This window comes from Camponotus floridanus, unplaced genomic scaffold (genome assembly GCF_003227725.1).
Source record: "Camponotus floridanus strain SB8 unplaced genomic scaffold, Cflo_v7.5 scaffold116, whole genome shotgun sequence".
NCBI classification, from domain to species: domain Eukaryota; kingdom Metazoa; phylum Arthropoda; class Insecta; order Hymenoptera; family Formicidae; genus Camponotus; species Camponotus floridanus.
In genome coordinates this window covers 231427-255000 of record NW_020229233.1, presented here as the reverse complement: position 1 = coordinate 255000, position 23574 = coordinate 231427, and the positions used below count along the sequence as shown (strand labels likewise).

Sequence of the window (23574 nt, the reverse complement as noted above, 5' to 3'; positions counted from 1 at the left end):
GGAGGCAACAAAGTTTCTCTGCGTTCCTGCTCCTCCTGCTCCGGAAAGAGGAATACGACAGCTTCCTCAAAGATCTTGTCCTGTAGATTCAGGATCTCACGTATCTTGCGCTTCTTTGTCCTCTCCTCCTGTCGCAATCTAAGAAGAGGTGCACGTTGTCTCTCGAGGACGTCCTTCCTCAGCCCTTTTTTCTCCAAGATCAGTCGTTGCATGCGCTTTACCTCCATTGACATCCATCGTTCCTTGGCTTCTTCGACGAAATGCCAGGGTTTCCGGCGCTGTGAATAGCGCGAAATTAATTTGATAAAGGAAGAGAGAGATAGATTAATTTCCATTTCTTTCCGCTCGAAATGTGTTCAACTAAATATATCACCGAGAATTTACAGGATATACTCATGTGGTTATATTTGATTGAGATTCGGTTTTATAACGATTGCCGGAATGTATTATACACAGTGTTTGCTGTAGATAATTTCAAAATTATCTAGATGAAGATAAAGATAAAAATCCGTAAATTTAGATAAGATAAAGATGATTTTGCTTTTACTTAATTTAGATGAAAGAGATGATTATCGCGATAATCTAGATAATTATCTAGATATTTTTGTTTATTTTATAAGATTATAAATGTTTGTAAAAAATGTGACGCAGATTATAAATGGGATATTAAAATCATAAACACATTCTTTTTCTTTTCCTAAAGAATATTTAAATAATAATAAAAAGATATATATATATATATATATATATATATATATATATAAATGATATGATAAATATTTATTTATTAATTTATATTTATAATATATTTATAATATATTTACAATATATTAATAATATAATAATCAATGTGTAACAATACATATATCATTTTTATAAAATATACATTAATGCATTGCACAAATTTAAGTAAAACAAGTACAAGATAAAGTATATTTGTAATATTATTTTCCAAATAAAAAATATATTTTAGATTTTTAGAAGCTTGCCTGGAAAACTCTTTTGCATAATGAAAACATCATCTTAGACAATTTTGAGATAAGATGACAAATTTTTTATCTAAGGTAAAGATAAAGATACTTTGTATTTCTTCATCTAGTTAAAGATAAAGATGATCCATTTCTTTATCTAGATAATTATCTAGATAATTTTATCTAGATACCAACAAACACTGATTATACATGAATAAAATTTGAAAATGATGGAATTATTTATTAATATGTAGTATGTCAAATCGTACTGTGGTTCTCGTAGGAGTAGTTGCGCGAACTGTTTCGATCGTATCAGTTTTAATCCGCTCCTCAGCCTCCAAACGTTTTTTCACCTCTGCCATTTTATCTTTTTTTTTCATCTCAATATCCTCACGATTTGTTTCGCGCCACGTTTTCTGCCACGCTTTAAACTCGCTTATCTGATCGTACGCGGAAATAGAAAATCGTTTATGATTATGAAAAGAAACAAAGAAATTTTATTATCAGTTGAGACAGTTAAATTTAGGGCGAATCACTATAAACAATACAATAAAAATTTTTCTCTATCCGGTCACTGAGATCGGATATATTTTCATAGAAATGTAAAGTTTTATGAATCGCGTGGAGATCCAAATGTTATTTTGTTCTGTATATTACATGAAATGGAGTCGGAAGATATTACATACATATCACTGCTTGTATATTATAATTAATAAACAATTAATTATATAATTACAGTATCTGTTACAACAATAATAATTATATTTTTGATAATTGGTGTAATTATATATATATATATATATATATATATATATATATGTATATATATATATATATATATATATATATATATATATATATATATATATTATATTGACTCTTTATGCAATGTGTGTATGTGCAATTTCTTCTTCTCCATAAAGTTATATTCACTGAGAAATAAATTTCTTAGAGATATTTTCGCTCAGACATCTAATCGATATCACTTGATGTATATATGTCGATATCTCTCTTTTTACCCTTTGAACCTGTCGATCAATGAATTTTTTCATCCATTCGACGTCACTCACGTCGTACGTCAGTAAGACACGCGGCGCCGTAAATATTCTTAGGGAGCCGTTGAAATCGCAAAAACCGATACATTGCGGTTCAAGGGGCAGTTCGTGCGTATAGATGCCTGTAATTATCCGTCCGGACAAACTTTGCACAAAACTCGGTTCATGGCTCTTGACCACCAAGTCCCAGATTTCTATGGTTCCATCCATTCTTCCCAGAATCAAAATGGTCGGCCGCAAAATTCCCCAAGAACATGCCGTGTATCTATTTGATAAAAAGCGACAATAGAGGTGACAGTCGCGCTCTTGTCACTTTCTGTCTTATATATACAGGGTGTCAATTAAGTCCCGGGACGGCTGAATATTTTCTCATGTAAGGTATTTTTGAAAAAGGTCAAGGTCATTTCTGAAGTAATTTTCAACGAGGAATTCAACGGTGACCTTCAATTTGACCTTGAGCTTGACCTTCAAGGTTATTTGAAGGTCAAAGTGTTTTTTTTAAATAGGAACCCCTATTTTTGATTGTATATTCTTATAGCTGACCTCGAGAGCTTTCCAAAACACTATAATAAAATATTTTTCCCTCAAGCATTTATCGAGTTATGATGCTTCAAATCATTTCTTAATTTTACATAAACCGTAAAATATCTTGTAAAATATTCACTTTTCGATTATTTTACCTTCATACTTTTATGTACAAAATAATGAGAGGAATCAATTGGCGTAAAGAAAACATATAGTTGTTTTTAAGAAAAAATATGGAATTGTTAATTGCAAATTACATATTTTTTCTTAAAAACAACTATATGTTTTCTTTACGCCAATTGATTCCTCTCATTATTTTGTACATAAAAGTATTAAGGTAAAATAATCAAAAAGTGAATATTTTACAAGATATTTTACGGTTTATGTAAAATTAAGAAATGATTTGAAGCATCATAACTCGATAAATGCTTGAGGGAAAAATATTTTATTATAGTGTTTTGGAAAGCTCTCGAGGTCAGCTATAAGAATATACAATCAAAAATAGGGGTTCCTATTTAAAAAAAACACTTTGACCTTCAAATAACCTTGAAGGTCAAGCTCAAGGTCAAATTGAAGGTCACCGTTGAATTCCTCATTGAAAATTACTTCAGAAATGACCTTGACCTTTTTCAAAAATACCTTACATGAGAAAATATTCAGCCGTCCCGGGACTTAATTGACACCCTGTATATACCTATATACACAGTGTCCCATTAATGTCTCACCGTAAATAACTTTCTTATTTTTAATTTTAGAAAAAGATGTTTCAGACAAAAGTTGTATGGTTTCGAGGGCGCCATAAGATGGTATCATTGGTTTGACCTTGAAGAATCATTTGAAGGTCACGTGAAGGTCACTTTAATTTTTTTAAATAGAACACCCTATATGACTTCACATATTCTTATAACTTGCTTCAAGAGCTTTCCAAAACGCTATAATTAAGTTAGTTTTCATTAAGTATTTTCCGAGTTATGAGGCTTGAAATAATTTCTTAATTTTACATAAACCTTAAAATATCTTATAAAATATTCATTTTTCGATTATCTTACCTTAATACTTTTATGCACAAAATAATGAGAGGATCAATTGGTGTAAAGAAAACATACAGTTGTTTTTAAGAAAAAATATGGAATTGTTAATTGCAAATTACATATTTTTTCTTACAAACAACTATGTATTTTCTTTATACGAATTGATTCTCTCATTATTTTGTACATAAAAGTATTAAGGTAAGATAATCGGAAAATGAATATTACACAAGATATTTTACGGTTTATGTAAAATTAAAAAATGATTTCAAGCCTCATAACTTGAAAAGTACTTAAAGAAAACTAACTTAATTATAGTGTTTTGGAAAGCTCTCGAAATAAGCTACAAGAATATGTAATACAAAGTGAAGAATTTCATTTAAAAAATTGAAGGTGACTTTTACGTGACTTTGAAGCAACTATTCAAGGTCAAACTAATAACATCACCTTATGTCCCCTTTGAAACCATACAACTTTTGTTTGAAACATCTTTTTTTAAAATTAAAAATAAGAAAGTTATTTGGGGTGGGACATTAAAATGGGACACCCTTGTATATGTGTGTGTGTGTGTGTGTGTGTGTGTGTGTGTGTGTGTGTTATATAATTTTTGTTTAATGTAATAAATATTTTATATATAATATTTTATTTTCATGTAATTTTTTTATATATAATTTAATAAAATATTCCATTTTTTGTTATAATAATATGTTATATATGAAAACTAATTTGTGAGCTAAACATGTGAAAAGATTCTCATAAACATTAGACTTGTAAGAGTTATAGTTCGACAATACTCGATAACAACTCTTACGATCGCATGTACATATGTATATATTGAAAATAGTTTTCATCAACAGACCTAGTAATAATACATGAACGTATTATAAGTTATGGTCATATTGTTACGCAGATCATATCGAAAGTTCGATGTGCCGAAAACTATGCGCGGAACGTGAAGCGCAAGCAAGTTTGTACTGGGCAATACGAAACGCTAAACTGTAATTACGCACTGTGCATTGTGGCAATTTATCGCGCATGAAGGGACGAGGGAAAAGGATTGCTCGTTATTTTTATCGCTAATAAAAGGCCTGTCATACCGCGCTTATATATATTCATGTTTCGCCAATTCTCGCGCTATCGACGCTTCTCCCTTGTAAGAATAATTTCTCGACTCGTAATTCTCACGATATCGCACGTCCGTGATTGTTTTAACTCTTTCTCTCTCTTGAATTTTATCTACTAATAACAATTAATTTTCCTCTTTGTATACCCGGTGAAAATCACTTGATAAAAGACATATGGTTTTAAAGAGCCATATTGTTAGGTCTTTGTATTAAATTAATATATTAATACAGTAAATACATAAATAAAAATATTAATTTTAGCACATCGGTTTTGCTCATTTTCAGTGTTACATTTTATATTCGAAAGATTACTTACAAGAAGACTTACGGAAGTATAACTCACCGATTTTAATGAAACTTTGCACACTTGTAGAACATCGAAAAATAATCGACACGTATTTTTTTATTTCGGCAATGATGCGGGTTTAAGAGTAGAAACCACCCTTTGAACTTTAGGGGTGATCTCCAAGCATAGACAGAAAACAATCATTTAATTTAGAAGAAAAAATACTTCTAGGGAGGTTTTAATACAGCTGATTCCGAATCTGACGTCAAAATTACAAAATTCAAAATGGCGGATCCAATATGGCGATTAAAATTACAAAAATTCTTCTGGTTTAAAATGCTCTGCAGTTAACCAATAAAAATTATAGTTTTCAGGGTTTACTGCAAGAAGATTGTAGACCAATTTTAAACCCCTTTCTGTACTTATTTTAACGGGATGCTTGATTAAAGTGAGTCTCTTCACCTCTTACTATTCGGGGTGCTTATTTATAGTGAGTCCCCTCGCCTCTCACTATTCGGGGTGCTTATTTATATTAACATATTGTACAAACAAAAGAAAGAAATAAAAAAAAACAAAAAATATAATGTGATGTTTAATATAATGATGAAAAAATATGATGTTTTACGAGAAAAACATCTACCGAAATTAAATTTCACAGCAAGTAGTTTATAAAACTTTTAAATTTAAGTACTTGAAGAATGGGGATTGGACTGCCGAATGCAGCTCTCACAGTTATCATTACCAACTTCGATCAACGCTATTAGGGAACAAGGATAAGAAGCGGGAAGATTTATATCTAATAACAACCGGTGTAAAAATATTTTGTGTAACAAAAAGTATGACACTTAATTTTGGATAAATTTATCTAATGATAAAAATGCAAATAAAAATGCATTAGACAATGCTGCACTCTAAAATTAATTGAATAAAATGTGTAGAATTCGTGTTTCACATAAATATAGCTCAAGTAAACAACTGGCAAACTTAATAGGTTAAAATAAATAAAATTACTTCTATAATGTATGTATATAAACTCTTATAAAAAAACATCTCAAAAATATCTGGAAAAATATATCATTAACTAAAATAATTTTATCGCTGCCTTTGGCAATCAAGCTCAACACAAGTATCTAAAGACCTAATAACTATGTTGCCAAACTGTCAAACTTCAATTATAAAAACGACCGATTTAATTTACTTTCATATAAATGCATATAAAAAAAGAAAAATGATTAAATATTCAATTACCCACTAATAACTTTCATACGTTGTTATTTAGAAAAAATTTTTTAGATGAGAAGCTTTCAAAGCATTTTTTCTATTAATTTATTTATGTAATATTTTCTGATTTCTATTTTAAAAACCACCCTTCATGAGATGCTGAGAGAATCGCCATATTGAATTTTGTAATTTTGACGTCAGATTCGGAATCAGCTGTACTAAAACCTCCCTAGAAGTATAGTTTTTTTTTCTAAATTAAATGATTGTTTTCTGTCTATGCTTGGAGACCACTCCTAACGTTCAAAGGGTGGTTTCTACCTTTAAAACCCGCATCATTGCCGAAATAAAAAAATGTCGATTATTTTTCGATGTTCTACAAGTGTGCAAAGTTTCATTAAAATCGGTGAGTTACACTTCCGTAAGTCTCCTTGTTAGTATCCAAGCGAACTTTACTTTGAAGCGAAAGTGCCCGGATTGCTTCACTCCGTTTAATTACTCTCACCTGACATTGGACTTCTTCCAAATGAGCGGCTCGCCGAAATCATCTCTCCATACAGCGAAAATCTTGCCGCCTATCGTGACCACCACTTGATGATAATAATTGGATCTAACCGAGTGCATCACCGGCCCGTCGTGTGTCCTCTTTATCCAGAGCCATCGTGCCGTTTCCCGATTCACACTAACATCGGTGGCGAATTCGTAGCCACTCCATGTTATGCAACCGAAATCACCTGTTGCCATAATTCACGCTTTAATCCATTGATATTATTAAATTAGATCAATCTTATTTAAGTGGATTTTGAATATAATTAATGGTAAGTTTAATTAATAGGATTTTAATTGCATTACTCTACTAATTGCATTAATATTAGTGAAAATTTGGGGATATAATCGTGTCTCTATATGTGGATGGCGACAGGAAATCTAATCGCTGTCAATGGAAAGGAAGGCGAATGATCTCCTATAATATATTATTATAGGATTATTATATATTTCATTGTCTAAAGAAATATTACACGAGGTCATTCACCTTCGACGGTTCCGACGAGCAGCTTTGGCTCCATGATGTAGTCTGGCTTCTCGATTATGGGTCTATAGTACTTTCTAATTGTAATGTCGTCCCTCGCTGAGAATGGTTCGATTTGGTCTTTGCGAAACTTCGGATTGTACATGCTGAGCGTTGTTATCACGAGCTGCCGGCTCTCATCCGGATATTGAATCACGAGGATGTAATCGGGTTTCAAGATGCGATCGAGAATCTTAAAGGGCGACTCAGGCTGCGTCATCGATTTCTGGATATCTGGTTGGGTTTTTTTCTTTCGCTTGCTACGAACTTGTCGAATATCCTTTTCTGAAGGTCGCCATCTTTTATAAAACATTATGTGTTCATCAAGAATATTTTAACGTTATCTCATTATTACAATGAAATAACGTTAAAATACGAATAACACAGGCCTGCAAAAAGAGGGTCAAAATTTCTTTTTAAGATACAATAGTGATTTTTGACGTAATTTTGTACGCTGAATCCGAATCTGGCCGCCGAATTTGCATAGCACGTCAGGTTTTTGAGTTATTTGTAGTTGAATAGCCCAAAAATCGCTATTTTTGGACTATTCAATGAATTGATTTCATGAATTTATTGTGAGTAAACCAAATTTTTTGAAACCAAATTTTTGGAAATGTGGATTTGAAAGGCGAAAGTGAGTATTATACGATGCCATTGGCAAAAATATTTCAAAAAATTTGGTTTCCTCGCAATAAATGAAATTCATGAAATTGGCCAAAATAGCGATTTTTGAGCTATTCAATTACAAATTACTCAAAAACGCGATATGCTACACAAATTCGGCGGCCAGATTCGAATTCAGCTCACAAAATTACGTCGGAAATCACTATTGCATCTTAAAAAGAAAAACCTCGCAAACCTGTGTAATTGTTAAAAGATATATAGATTATCGTATCTATTTTTTATATATTAGATGTATAACTAAGTTCCCACCGCTTATAATTAAATGGCTCCAGCTGCAAATGTAGTGAAGACATTTGTCAATAAAATTGAGTGCGCAAAGATTTATTTTTTGTGAAAGAGATTTAAAATTAAACGTGATAAGTGGTTTTTTTCGACATCTTCTTCACTGCTTTGATTTAAATAAAACTGCAGCTGAAGCTCATCAATTGATTTCTGAAACAGTCACGGCTGTCCTCTATCAACAACAATTATACTGATTGAATGATGAATTAATGCGAAAAAGGCCAGTAATCAACGTAAAGTGATTCTTTTGCATAACAACGCGCGACCTCATGTTGCAAGAATCGTAAAAGAAACACTATTGAAGCTCGAATGCGAAGTTCTCCCGCATCCGTCTATTCTCCAGACCTCATCGGATTATCATCTTTTCCTATCAATGCAACACATGCTCGCCGATACACACTTCTCCAAATACGAAGAAGTCCAAAAATGCATTGATCAATGGATTGCTTAAAAAAAACAAGTCGTTCTATCGTCGCGAAATCCAACTTTTGCAAAAAAGATGAGAGAAAGGCATAAAAAACAAAAGATTATTTTGATTAATATATTAATTATATTTTGATTAATATATTAATTCATTTTTTTATTGAAATAAATACATTTTTCAAGTAAAATAACGGCGGAAACTTAATTATACACCTAATAATATGTGTCTTATTGTATACCTATATGGGCGTGTGTATATGAGATTTGTCTTGTATATATCTATGCGTTAAATATTTTGTATAAAAGATAAGTTTTAACAGCCGAGGGTTACATTTTAAATTTATTATAAAATTTTTATTAATGTTTTATTAGAATAGAAAAATTTATTTTTGTCAACGCAGTTTTATGATGTATTCCATTCCTTCAGCGTTGAGAATAGGGTGTAACCTCGTAAATATCGTACCAATTTCGTACCAAGCGAGGAAACAGTTTACTAGTGTGCGATCGTCTACATAGCCATTGTGGCACATTCGAAATGAAGAGCTACTCTCCCTCGCACCCCAGTGGGTGCACACAGAGAAGGACGAGGGCAAGGAGATAGTTGACAGGTTCTGAGGACTATTTGGAACGGTAAAGGACGCGGGAAGGATTAGGAGCGAGAGTTGAATACCGATCAACGATTATAGAGGAATGGTCTATCCATTTTCGGACCATATAAACGCCAAGTTCGGAGGAATCACGAGGAGCAGCAGCAAGTCAAGTCGCAGAACCATTACGGTTCCGTAGATCGGGGGAGTTTCTTGGGAAGGATGGGCACGGGGATAGGATGAAAGCGGAAAGCGAATCGTCGTCTCGCGTCCGGTGAGAAGGACTCGAAAGGCAAGTCGAACGGTGGCGGTGTTCGCTCTTTAACGTTTAGCTTGCGACAAGTTTCGCCCTCGTGGAACATTCAAAGTCGCTAACTTCTAGTCTCGAGAGATACGAATGGGGACCTTCCCTTGGTCATCAATTGCTGGTCGTCTGATGCTAGCCACAACCGTGTAGGTTATTTTTACATTTTTTAGAAAAACGACATGACATTTTTGCCTGGGCGATAATATCAGAAAGTTGCGCGAGTGAAAAATAAAGAAAATAATCTTCTTTTTTTATCGAGCTGTAGGAAATATTTTTTGAGATATGCCATATTTTTATTTTCGCGAGTCAAGCAGCTTTGTAGTTAAAAGCAAAATTTACTCAGTGAATCAACATTGATGATAACCTAAATGATATATTTTTAATTTGTAACAATCTCAATTCTTAATTGATGAAACTATTTTAAATATATTTTTGCTACTTTTTGCAGGACTATAAATAATATTCTTTTGTAAATATAAAATAAAAAAACACTGAAATATATATTAAAAATATATTTTCATACATAGTGTTATTTCTAACTACTACAGAAAAATATATTTGAATATAATTAAATATATTTTCTGTAGTAGTTAAAAATAATACTATGTTTTTGTATAAATTTTTTTTGTTTTATTAAAATATCTATTTTTCTAAAAATTTTATAAATTATGATATAGAAGAAGTTATTCTCCATATTAGTAATGGAGAAGAATGTAAAGCTACTTTTTTTCTTACTTTTCATTATTATAAAAGATCATAGATTATATTTATGGAAAGTGTTTTATACGTAATATTCCCTTTATCATATATGCATAATATTAAAAAGATAAATACTACTTAATATTATTTAATACATATACATACACACGCATGCATATGTGTATATATATATATATATTATATACAATTTTTTTATAATTATTATTATAATTATTTTGCTCTACATCTTATTCTTAAAAATTTTGTTTTCTACATAAGTAATTTTAGATTTATCAAAAATTAAAAACAATGCATTATATTTTAAGATACCAAGAGATATGTATTAAATAATAAATTATTAATAATTATTAATAACAATTATTAATAAATAAATTATTACAAATTAAATTCTGATAGATTGTAAGAATTGTATTTACTTAAGATCCCAGAAGGCGATTGTGCCATCCTCGCTGGCAGTTACGAATTGACAACTCAGATCGTTGAAGGACGCGTCGTCTGGCAAAGACGAGATTTGACCGTTTTTATCAATCTTATGATATGAGGGCATCCATATTATCTGAGTAATGCTTGCCTTCTGGCTATACTTGAGCGAGGACAATGCCACTGGATTGATCAGCGATGTTACCGTCGTCTCGTGCATCCACGTCATCAGACTCTTCATCGCGATGCTGTACTTTACTTGAGCAACCGTCTGAGCTATCACCGATTCCACCCGCTCAATTTTACCAGGAATGTGCCAGATGGCGATCTACTATAACGATACGAATAGATTTTTACTGCTTCTTTTCATCTCGTTTCGTCACACTTTAAACTTTTGAATTTCACGATTGTAGTAACGAATATTTTACTGCAATTTCTTTTCGATATAAAAATTATTAATAAAATATAATAAATATTAATATAAAATTAAAAAAAGAATATATATATATATATATATATACAAAGTGTTCAATTTTAAATTCCTTTGCTATCGAAATATCTCGTAAAGTCTAAAAAATACGAAAAAATGTTTCAGACAAAAGTTATATGGTTTCGAGGGGGACATAAGATGATGCCATTAGTTTGACTTTGAAGAGTCACCTAAAAGTCACGTGAAGATCACCTCCAACTTTTTAAATGGGACACCCTATATGCTTTTGCATATTCTTGTAGCTCATCTCGAGAGCTTTCTACACTATAATTAAGTTTCTACACTATAATTAAATTAATTTCCATTAAGTATTTTCCAAGTTATGAGGCTTGAAATTATTTCTTAATTTTACATAAATCATAAAATAGCTTGTAAAATATTTATTTTTCGATTATCTTCCCTTAATACTTCTATATATAAAATAATGAGAAGAATCAATTGGTGTAAAGAAAACACATAATTGTTTCGAAAAAAAATGTAATTTGCAATTAACAATTACATCCTAAGAATGTTTTTAAGAACATTCTCATAAAGATAATTCTCATTCAATTGTTTCTAAGAAAAAATATGTAATTTGCAATAAACAATTACATATTTTTTCTTAAAAACAACTATGTTTTTTCTTCACACCAATTGATTCCTCACATTATTTTGTACATAAAAGTATTAAGGTAAGATAATCAAAAAATGAATATTTTATTCCCCAGAGAAAACAGAAAAAGAACACAGAAAAATTATGCAGATTCTCTAAGTACATACAAGTTCTATGAGATTCATATATCGATATCCATCGTTCCACATGTTTTGTTCCACCGCTCCATCGTTTTAACATTCGCGACAACAATCTTTTTTTATTACACGCGTGTTTGCGCAAAGTTCTCCGAATATCGAATGATTCTTAATTCAACATTGATTCACCATATCATTAAATAATCTACATATTTTCATATTTCCGCGGTAAAATATCACGATAGCGACATCGTGCCGCTAAAATCATTTCAGCTACGCGCGAACGCGCCAAGTTGAACGCGTCACGTGATCAAACTTTGAAAGCGCTCACTTCACGCTAGACGTTGCCGCGCGTGTGCACAGTCGACGTTACGTTTACCGAAATTTACGCGTCTTTTCATCATTTAGCCCGGATGAATATCGAGTACCAGTGGATATCGATAGTGCCGAACTAGTGACGGGCGATCGACATACATATTAATTATTGCGCGCGCATCGCGATTAACGCGTCTCTCAATATTCATATCCAATATATTCGCCGTTCCATCTTCCGTTACTCGTGTAGAAAATTATTAGGGTTAGTACATAAAACCATTGGCCCTGATAAGGATAATGTAAGGATGCCATAAAAAAGGATATTCTATCATCATCAATATGGAGCCTCATTAAATGTTACTATTGACATATAATTAAAAAAACTATAATAGTTATCCGATGTTTAATTTACAGTTTAATTTGAGGTTCTATTGAATACATTAGATCCTTTTAAGAATTATTTAAGTATACTACACTTTTTTAAAATAAGATCATTAATACTGTTTTATCAGAGTCTCAAGAAAATTTTGCTTTTAACAATGCTTTATTCCACTTATATTCTTGCCTTCGTAAGAGAAAGAGATACATAAGAATTTTTTAAATTATTAATATAATTGTCCATTAGAAAGATTCTTTTAACGACATACATGTTCAACATTATTCCTCATGGCAATACTTTCTAAGGAACCATACTCAACTTTGGGCCAATTAACCCAAACGAGAGAGATTTCACTTCAAATGGAAAAAATCGTAAGCCGTTTACAATTAACTATGAACAACCGTAGCGTTTGGAGATGTTTCTTCTTTAAGATTAGTATTATTTTATATTCTTTCTGCGTATATTTTTACTGCGTACTTTCTCTGCGAACTTTTTTATGAAATGCTCTATTTTTGATACAAACTTTGCGCTGAAGATGACTTAAAAATAAGTCGAAACGTCCGCACATATCTTAAATATCTATATGTATTATATCTGGTTTTTTCTAAACTTGTAATTATGAATTATTAATATATATATTCTTTAATTTAATCTATATTATTCTATATTATTGATATTGGTCTTTAGCTCTCTACCTACTTAATCACTTTAATTTTGAATTTACAGAGAGCTTAATTATTTTTTGTTAATAACGCTTTAGTTTAATATTGCAGATAGTGAAAAGTAAAACTTATTAGGATGTTATAAAAACATTTTAAATATATATGTATATATATATATATATATTTAAAATGTTATATATATATATATATATTATATATATATAAGTTATATATATAATATATATATATATATATATATATATATATATATATATTTGACATTTTAAAAAAATAAGATTTTGTTAGTATTAATCTACAAGGACCTTAGAAGGATTTTCTAATGTTGCCTTAATTTTGAAACTCAGGCTGTCGCCGCTAGGTAAAAGGGAAAATACCTAACTCGAAAGTAGAATCCATCTAACAATAAGACAGTATATAAGGCCGCGGCACAGGTCTCGCGAATCACGGATTACACAGGCCTGCGAGGTTTTTCTTTTTAAGATGCAATAGTGATTTCCGACGTAATTTTGTGAGCTGAATTCGAATCTGGCCGCCAAATTTGCATGTCACGTTTTTGAGTAATTTGTAATTGAATGGCTCAAAAATCGGTATTTTCGCCAATTTCATGAATTCATTGCGAGAAAACCAAATTTTTTGAAATATTTCTGCCAATGGCATCGTATAATACTCACTTTCGCCTTTCAAATTCACTTTCGATTACCGCTGCACGATTTTTTTTCGCTGAGATATATAAGTATGACGTTGTAAGAAAATTTACGTTAAAGAAAATTTATATAGACATCAATATGGTAGATCCATGATCTTGAAATTTGAAAAGACTGACATATGTCAGGTTCGGTTGGTAAAAAAATATTGTAAAGAAATGTCTAATACAGTTGTTACACATTTTGATAAATTTTTCTAAATTTTATGCCTTTTTATTGTGATTCTATTCGCCATATTGGATGCGCCATTTTTAATTTCAAAAGGTGACAGAAGGTATTTAAAAATGTATATTTTTACCCTAATTTTGATTCGTAGTGAGAATTTTGATTCGTAGAGAGGTGGCACGGTTGATTTAGAATGGTTTATTAAATCCCTATGCATGACCAGTCTTATAACTTGTATATCTGAGAAAAAAAATCGTGCGACGGTAATCGAAAGTGGATTCGAAAGATGAAAGTGAGTACTATACGATGCCATTGACAAAAATATTTCAAAAAATTTGGTTTACTCACAATAAATTCATGAAATTGGCCAAAATTGCGATTTTTGGGCTATTCAACTACAAATAACTCAAAAACTTAATGTGCTACGCAAATTCGGCGGCCAGATTCGGATTCAGCGCACAAAATTACGTCAAAAATCACTATTGCATCTTAAAAAGAAATTTTGACCCCCTTTTTTGCAGGCCTGTGTTATCAAAAAGCGCATTAGCTCGAAGACTGTTATATTCGCATCTCTTCTATTTTTTGCGAGAGGAGCCTTAGAGCTCTAAAAATTAACCGCAAACGGTTTTTTTTTTAAGTCGAATTCATATATGTATCATAGAAGATAGAATAAATGTAGAAATAAATATCAATATATAATAGTAAATATATCTATATAAATATCTTCACTAAATGTTGTATGATATCTACAGAATATTGGTTTACATATCCTATAAATATTTATGAAATTTCGAAATGCGGACAATATAAAATTTTTTGATGAGACTCCGATAGTGTTTCCACATAGGGTCCTGATAATATTTCCCTATCAGGTCCTAAAACACCATTTGTTACGAGCCATGTAGGGTCCAAGCGTTCTATACCTAGTAGGGCCCGATTAATTTTAAGGCATATTAATCAGGTCCTTTTTAAGGTCTTATTACTTTTAAAACATAAAGTAAGAAGCTCTTTGTTAAAAGTATAAGTTCAATAGTAATGAGGCATTAAGAGCTCAGTCTATTTGAATTGAATCGTGTATTATAAATATTTACAATAAACAGAAAAATAAAAAAGTACAAGTCAAAGTTAAATGTGAAATGTAAAGTGTTCATGAGGAAAATCAAAATGAAAGGTCAGTATAAAGATTACAAATAATTTAAAAATAACTGATAAAGAGAGAAACAAATAGATGGCGTCGCAATAAAAATTTTTATTTTTCTGTTTATTGTAAAATTGTAAATTGCTTCATTACTATTGAACTTATACTTATTACTTTTTCTACACGGGTACGCGCGTTTCTGCGGTATTTGGCAGATCGACGAGCGAGTGCCATCTAATATCCAAAGCATCGAGAGGCATCGTGACAAGAGGAGCAGCGAGAGACGGTCACGACGAATTCACGAGAACAGATGATCCGCATGCATATGATATTTGCGTTGCTCGCGTCCGTCATGATTGACGGGACGCGTGTGCGTCACTTCTCGAATTTTCACGTCGGCCTAAAACGTGCCAAATCACGAGTTTCGAGATATATATGCGCGATAGCGAAATGTTTTTCCGATATTCATGACTGATATCGATTATGTTATCGTGCGTTGAAAGAATTTGTTTACGAATGTACGTATTTCGTGAGTAAGTCAAGCGAATGCGAGAGATCATGACGATAAGTTAAACGAGACAGGGGATTGTCTACGATATTGGAATAAGTGTTTATTCGCGCTATTTGCGCACATCAGATATTATTTCTTTAATTTTTTCCCTATATTCTTTCTAATTCTATTATTATATTACTGAAAAATATTTGTAAAGATATTCATATTTTTCTTGAGTAAATTATTTTGTCAAATATATACAGAAAAAATATTTTATTATTGTCATTGCATATGTGTTTAAATATAGCTACATCATAGTATATTTGATAGTATATTTGTTAAGGCAAACTTTGTCATCATAATTTAATTATTTCATATAAGAGCAAAACTTTGTCAAATAGATTTGCTCATAAAAATATGTATTTATTGCTAAACTGAGACAACGCTAGTAAATTTTATTATTGCGGTAAAACAATTTAATTAGTATATGTATTTAAATAATTATTAATAAAATTTCTCTAATAAATGAAAATAATATTATATAAATTTTTTTGTTATACATGTAATAAATAATAACATTTGCTTAATTGTTGCGACATATAAAATACTATTTTGTATTATTCATAAGAAAATCTTTTTCCTCTATTTATATTAGATATCAAGAAAAAATATAGCAAAATATATAAAAAATAAAATATTTTGAGAGAGAAAAAACTTATTAAAAAAACTTATTAAAAATATGCGTGATTAATCAAATTTACCTGACCGTTTTTACAACCGCCTATGATGATGCTACCATCAAGAGGACAGACAGCAATAGACGTTACCTCTCGTGAACATTCAAGAATTAATTTAGGCGACAAACAGTCAGTGAAGGACCATATTAATATTCGATTATTGCGTTCGCAAGCTAAAAATACCTGAGAAAAATATGCTATTTAGAGTAAACGATATTTATATATTACGTTACACGCGCGTTTATAATAATAAAAATACATTCTATATTAACAATAAATTTTTCTTTAACATTAACCGATGTAGCACAATTTTAGAAGCAAATTATAAGCGAAAAAGTAAATTTGGGTTATAATCCGCGGCAATTGATAAATTTAATTATTTCATTTAATAGCAAAACTAAATTTTAGCAAATAGATTTGCTCATAAAAATACGTATTTATTGTTAAACTGATATAACTCTAGCAAATTTTATTATTGCGATAAAATCATTTAATTGATATATTTAAAAATTCTTAGTAAAATTTCTCTAATAAATAAAAGTGACATTATATAAATTTCTTTTACATATATAATAAATAATAATATTTGCTTAACTGTTGAGGCATAAAATGTACTATTTCGTTATTATTCGTGAGAAAATCTTTCTTCTTTGTGCATTTTAGAAAATATAGTAAAAATATAAAAAATAAAATATTTTGAGAGAGAAGAAAAACTTTGAAAAATATTGTTAAACCTCGTCATAAGTTTTTGGCCCGATCAGATGCTCGCTCTTGGCATATTGCGTGTAAGTAGCTATCGCGGTTCCGGTCCAAAACGGATGCCAGCAGAAATCATTGATAACTTTATCCGCGATGATTTTTCCATCATAGTAGCTCTGATGTTCTTCGTAAACTATCGGTACTGGTGCCTGCGTGTCCTTCTCATTATGTACTAAATTTGCAAAATCGTTTGCATATATATCCCATGTGGAATTCATTAAAATCTAAAAAGGGCAAAATAGATATATAATTGCTAAGCTGATTATAAGTTTTTACTCAAAAAATGTTAAAGATAAAGATAAAAATCTGTAAATTTATCTTAGATGAGATAAAGATGATTTTGCTTTTACTTAATCTAGGTGAAAAATGAGATAATTATTGCGATAATCTAGATAATTATCTAGATATTTTTGTTTATTTTAGAAAACTATAAATATTTGTAAAAAATGTGACGCAGATTATAAATGGGATATTAAAATCATAAACACATATTCTTTCTCTTTTCCTAAATAATATTTAATATTATAAAGAAATAATAGCAAAAAGATATATAAATGATATGATAAATATTTATTTATTAATTTATATTTATAATATATTTATAATATATTTATAATATATTAATAATAATAATATAAAAAATATATTTTAGATATTTTAGATAGATTTTTAGAAGCTTGCCTGGAAAACTTTTTTGCATAATGAAAACGTCATCTTAAACAATTTTTAGATAAGATGACATATATTTTTCATCTAAGATAAAGATAAAGATACTTTGTATTTCTTCATTTAGTTAAAGATAAAGAAGATCCATTTCTTTATCTAGATGATTATCTAGATAATTTTATCTAGATACCAGCAAACACTGGTTATATATTTTAATAATTAATCTAATTAAATTACATTTTACACAATAAAATTTCGTACTATTTAAAATCTTAAAAACATGAGGATATTATTTGTAATATATTACTTGGTTGCACATATCGTCGGTATAACGTTCCAGGAAATCTTTCAAGGACTCTATCTTGTCTTCAGTATAGGCAGACAAATCGACTGTCTCGTATTCATACTGATATTGGTACCAGGAATTGACGGGTATCGATGGCGCCGTTTGCGCCTCGTTGTGCTGTACGATTGGCATCACTTGCGTAGCCCTGCTTACCAATTTACGCCATACATTTTCGAATATTTGCCGGTACGGCAGCAACTCGATGTATCCATCTCTCTGATCGTCCGCCTTCCTGTCCGTCAGATTTATCGACACGTTCAGCAAATCGGTTGTAGACGTCACCTGACGATAATTAAATGCAAAAGAGATTCGATTGTTTATCGACGATGCGTGTCGTACGATTTACGCGGCTCAAATATAATCAAATAAATAATGCTATCGCGGGATTTATGAACTACTTCTTGCACTCGATCGAAAACAGGATAAAGTGATTAATAAATAATTTATTACAATTTATGAATTTGCCGCCGTATGATATTATTGTCGATTCACTGGAGCAGTATTTATAGACGGGATTAGTAGAAATTTACGGTAATCGCTTCAATACCATGGGTTAGAGTTAACATACGCGAGCTATCAATATCCATTCTGCACACGCGCGAGTGACGCATTAGTTAGCACGCGTGCTGTGTTGCGTGTTGTCGAAAGGTAATAGAAATTTTGAAAAATTCCAAAATACGTTACACGGTGCGTGAATTTGAACTCAGTCGAACAGACATGCAAATCGCGAGCAAAAAGTTCGGTGAAGGCAGAATGAAAAGTCGACGATAACTACATTAGCATAAAGATATATTCGAGTTGTCAACTGTTGACACTTTTGCAGTTTGCTGCAATATTCGATAACTTAACTCTTAAAAATTATTCTTCCATTTTCTATTAATTTTTGTTTATAATTTGCAATGAACATTACTTTATGATTTTATAAAATAAATAATTTAGTATATAGTTATGTTTTTTCCAATCCACTTGTTTTTGAAAACTTGTTGAAAAATTAATTCAAATGTGTATGCGTTAATTATCAATTTTAAAAATAATCTTTTCGAATTTTTAAAATACTAAATTAGACTATTACTACATTATTTAATTCTTCAATTATTTGTTACTAATTTATTGTATAGCTTTATGTAGTTAAAAAATGTTTTAAATTAATTTAATTTGATTTCAAATTGGAAGTAGCAGATTGATCAAATGATTGTTTAATATTATTTAAGCAATTTATATTTGATATCTAAGAATTAAAATTTTGTGACTCGTTAAACAGCCATGATTCTTTTTGTGACTCGTTAAACCGCCATGATCTTTTTTAATCTCTGCAAACCTCAATCTCGAATAGCGGTCTCGTATTTTTGACGCTACACTCGTCGATCTCGGCACCGCTTCCTAAATCGTCCCATTTACCAAGAGACTTGTAGATTGCGTATCTCACACGATTCTCGTGATCGTCTTTTTGAGTTTGTATAGCCCTCATTATTGCATCTTTACTTTCCTCGGTGAGAACAATGTAAAATTGGCCCTCTTCGGAAAGGGAGGGTGCGTAGCCGATGAGAATCTGTTCGTCAGGATATTCTTGAATCTCGTCCTTTACCGGTAGGAAGTCGCTGCTCTCGGAATGCAGATCTATATTATCCTCGATGATATCTTTCCTAACGTATACCCATGGATATTCCGTGGTAACATTCTCGCCGATGACACAGCCGACGATCTTCTGCGTTAGCGGCGACAAATCGATTCTCGCTATTCCCGACATTCCCTGAGGTGGAATCAAACAAAATGTAATTTAATAAAGATAATTTAATAAAGATACATGTTTCTCTTTTTCTTTATATATACAAGAAGACGATTTTCATACAACTTAGAGAAAGAGAGAACTCATGTTAAATAACACAGGTCTACGAGGTTTTTTTTTTAAGATGCAATAGTGATTTCCGACGTAATTTTATGAGCTGAGTTCGAATCTGACCGCCGAATTTGCGTAGCACGTCACGTTTTTGAGTAATTTATAATTGAATGGCTCAAAAATCGCAATTTCATGAATTTATTGCGAAGAAATCAAATTTTTTGGAATATTTCTACCAATGGCATCGTATAATACTCACTTTCGCCTTTCAAATCCACTTTCGATTACCGCCATACGATTTTTCTTCGCTGAGATATATAAGTATGACATTCTAAAAAAATTTACGTTAAAGAAAATTTATATAGACATTAATATGGTGAGATGATCTTGAAATTTGAAAAGTCTGACATATGTCAGGTTCGGTTGGTTACAAAAAAATATTGTAAAGAAATGTCTAATACAGTTGTTACACATTTTGATAAATTTTTCTAAATTTTATGCCATTTTATTGTGATTCTATTCGCCATATTGGATGCGCCATTTTTAATTTCAAAAGGTGACAGAAAGTTTAAAAATGTATATTTTTATCCTAATTTTGATTCGTAGTTTGATTCGTGGAATAAAGAGGTGGCACGGTTGATTTAGAATGGCTTATTAGATCCCTATGCATGACCAGTCTTATGACTTGTATATCTGAGCGAAAAAAATCGTGCGGCGGTAATCGAAAGTGGATTCGAAAGATGAAGGTGAGTACTATACGCGCGATGCCATTGACAGAAATATTTCAAAAAATTTGATTTCCTCACAATAAATTTATGAAATTGGCCAAAATAGCGATTTTTTGGCTATTCAACTACAAATAACTCAAAAACCTGATGTACTACGCAAATTCGGCGGCCAGATTCAGATTCAGCGCACAAAATTACATCAAAAATCACTATTACATCTTAAAAAGAAATTTTGATCCTCTTTTTTGCAGGCCTGTGTAATGAATGTTTTATTATGTTAAATTAGAGATATATCTGGGATAAGTGATGATAAATTTCTTATTCATGTATAATTCTCTTTAAAATTCTACGTTTAACATAGCAATTCAATTAAAGACGAGATGTGAGATTTTGAAAATAGAATAAACTGCTGTTACGATGGAAATATTCACCATCGACACGGAATATCGAATTTTCTTCTTCGGTTCTGCGGCTATCTGCGCCGTGTCAAATTTCCAAATGTCATTCACTGACGGCCCAGAGGAAGCGAGATCGTAGATAGTCGTCCGTCTTCTCATCGGATCATCCATTTCTATATGAACTTTCTTCTTTGCCTCCTTCTCCCAATCTTGAATAGCTGCGAGAATAATTAAATAGACAAAATAATCCAATTTTTAGAAAATAAAAAGATACACAATTTTGACTCTTTAAAATAATACATACATATATATAATAGGGTAGTAAATTAACAATGCTGTTATAGTAAAATATTAACAGCTTTTTGATTGTTAATGTTTAAAATAATAGATACTATAGAATTAAAATAATAAAGCTAGTCATTATATTTTAATAAATTATTTAGATACAACAATCGATATATTTATCAGATTTGCATGATTCATACATTTAAATAAATCATAATCTCTTTTATTATTCGTACTCGCTGCTTTAAATCGCGTCATTCATATTTGAACGTATTTATGGTCGACTAAGTTTATGTTTCATTGTTAACACAGTGCGTACTTCCACCTGACATATGTATCCGATACGCATCATCGATCTTCGTTCGGTACATAATTTTAACCCATTCGTTACAAAGTTTCAATATTGAGTATATTCGACATTATCGACATTCTTCTTGGCAAAGCAACGTGTTGTATACTTTCAATAGCACAAATATTTTCATTAAAAAATCTGTATTTTTAAATAAATACAGCAAAATATGTTAATATTACATATACAAATTTAAAAAGCAGCAGGTATGTAAACTAAACAGAAAAATAACAAGCATTACAACTGTAATGTTTTTTATCTTCTATGTACTCTCTAAAAGTGAATCAGTGAAAATATCACTAATTTAAACAGTTTTCTCAGTAAAATAAGATTTCACTGAGAATCAGTGAGTATTTTATTGATCTTCAGTGGAAACGCTTATTTTTTTGTTATTTTATTTTATATCTCACTGATTATGATCAGTTAAAATAAAATTCACTGTAAAATCAGTAAATTTTACTGTAAAACCAGTAATCGCTGGTTCGTTCGTTTACCGCTACAATCGCTATCTCTCTCGTATTTAATTTTAGTTATAAGAATTATAAGTTATAAGAATATAAAGTTTAAATTATAAGTTATAAGAATATAAAGTTTGCAAAGAGCGACATTTAAAATTAGAAGTATTACTTCGATTTAATTTCTAGATAGAAGCTCAATAGAGAGGCTTCAAATATTAAATCGATCTTTATAAGTCAGACAAATAAATGGCGACTTAATGAAAATTATTCGTTCGTTATCTATTTAAAATAACAAGTTCAATATGCATGTAGTATAAATAAAATAAAATTTTTAATATAATAAATATTTAGTAAATATAAATAAAATTTTTAATTTTATATGAAATAGATAGAGAGATGAATTATAGTTAAATATTACTGACAATAACGAAAGAAATATTACTGATATTGAGAAATATTATTGACTGAAACAGTCAAAATTATTAACTGATTCTTTCCATAAAATATCACTGATTTACAGTGCTGTACTTATAACTCCTGTAATCAATGACTATTTACTGTTTTTCAATGATAATACACTGATTCACTTTTAGAGAGTATATTTAATTTATTTAATTATTTAATTTATCGTAAATATTTAAAAAAAATCGAAAAAAATTGAATTAACATATAATCCGATAATTAAAAGAAATATCATTTATAAAGAAATATCACTAATAGCACAGATATATGTTATAAAATATATATTGATCAAAATTGTTGTCAGATTATGTAAAAAATTATAACCTACATAATTTGTCTTCTACTTCTTCCCATTCTTTTTCCTCGCAAGGTTCTTCCTCTTCCGAAACGAAAGATTGTGCCACTTCGAAAAAATCATCATCATATCTGTGTTCTCGCTTCGTATCATCCTCTTGGATCTTTTCGTCTGCCAATATTTCTTCCGCATTTTCTGTGTGTATTTCTTCGTTCATGATGTAAATTGTCTATTATTTTATGTTTCCAAGACTACTTGATGAGTGAAGTAATGATAGTTATATGTATGTATGCAGATACATACGAATGGATCGATAATACGAGACGAAAGATAGGAAAAATCTTTACAATAGGAAACAAATAAAGTAAAGGGCCTAAAGGAGCAAATGATTTAGAGTCAAATGAAATTAAAATAAATGTAATTAAAAAATGTGTGAAATTATAAAGCTGTTCAATAAAT

At 30.5% G+C, this 23574-nt stretch overlaps 1 protein-coding gene across 1 annotated transcript in view; it reads right to left on the bottom strand.

Moving 5' to 3' along the window:
• The window catches only part of LOC105254182 (WD repeat-containing protein 63), a 24019-nt gene extending 687 nt beyond the window's left edge, over positions 1-23332 (bottom strand). The window contains exons 1-12 of the mRNA XM_025415208.1: positions 23149-23332; positions 21300-21484; positions 19622-20053; positions 18265-18585; positions 17267-17515; positions 16557-16715; positions 10696-11027; positions 7241-7575; positions 6713-6941; positions 1991-2291; positions 1241-1411; positions 1-278 (exon numbers count right to left, since the gene is read on the bottom strand). The exon at positions 1-278 is cut by the window's left edge and continues 73 nt beyond it. Coding sequence (XP_025270993.1) covers positions 1-278; positions 1241-1411; positions 1991-2291; positions 6713-6941; positions 7241-7575; positions 10696-11027; positions 16557-16715; positions 17267-17515; positions 18265-18585; positions 19622-20053; positions 21300-21484; positions 23149-23332 — 3176 coding nt within the window. The remainder of the gene's footprint in view (positions 279-1240; positions 1412-1990; positions 2292-6712; positions 6942-7240; positions 7576-10695; positions 11028-16556; positions 16716-17266; positions 17516-18264; positions 18586-19621; positions 20054-21299; positions 21485-23148) is intronic.
• Between the last annotated feature and the right edge of the window lie 242 nt (positions 23333-23574).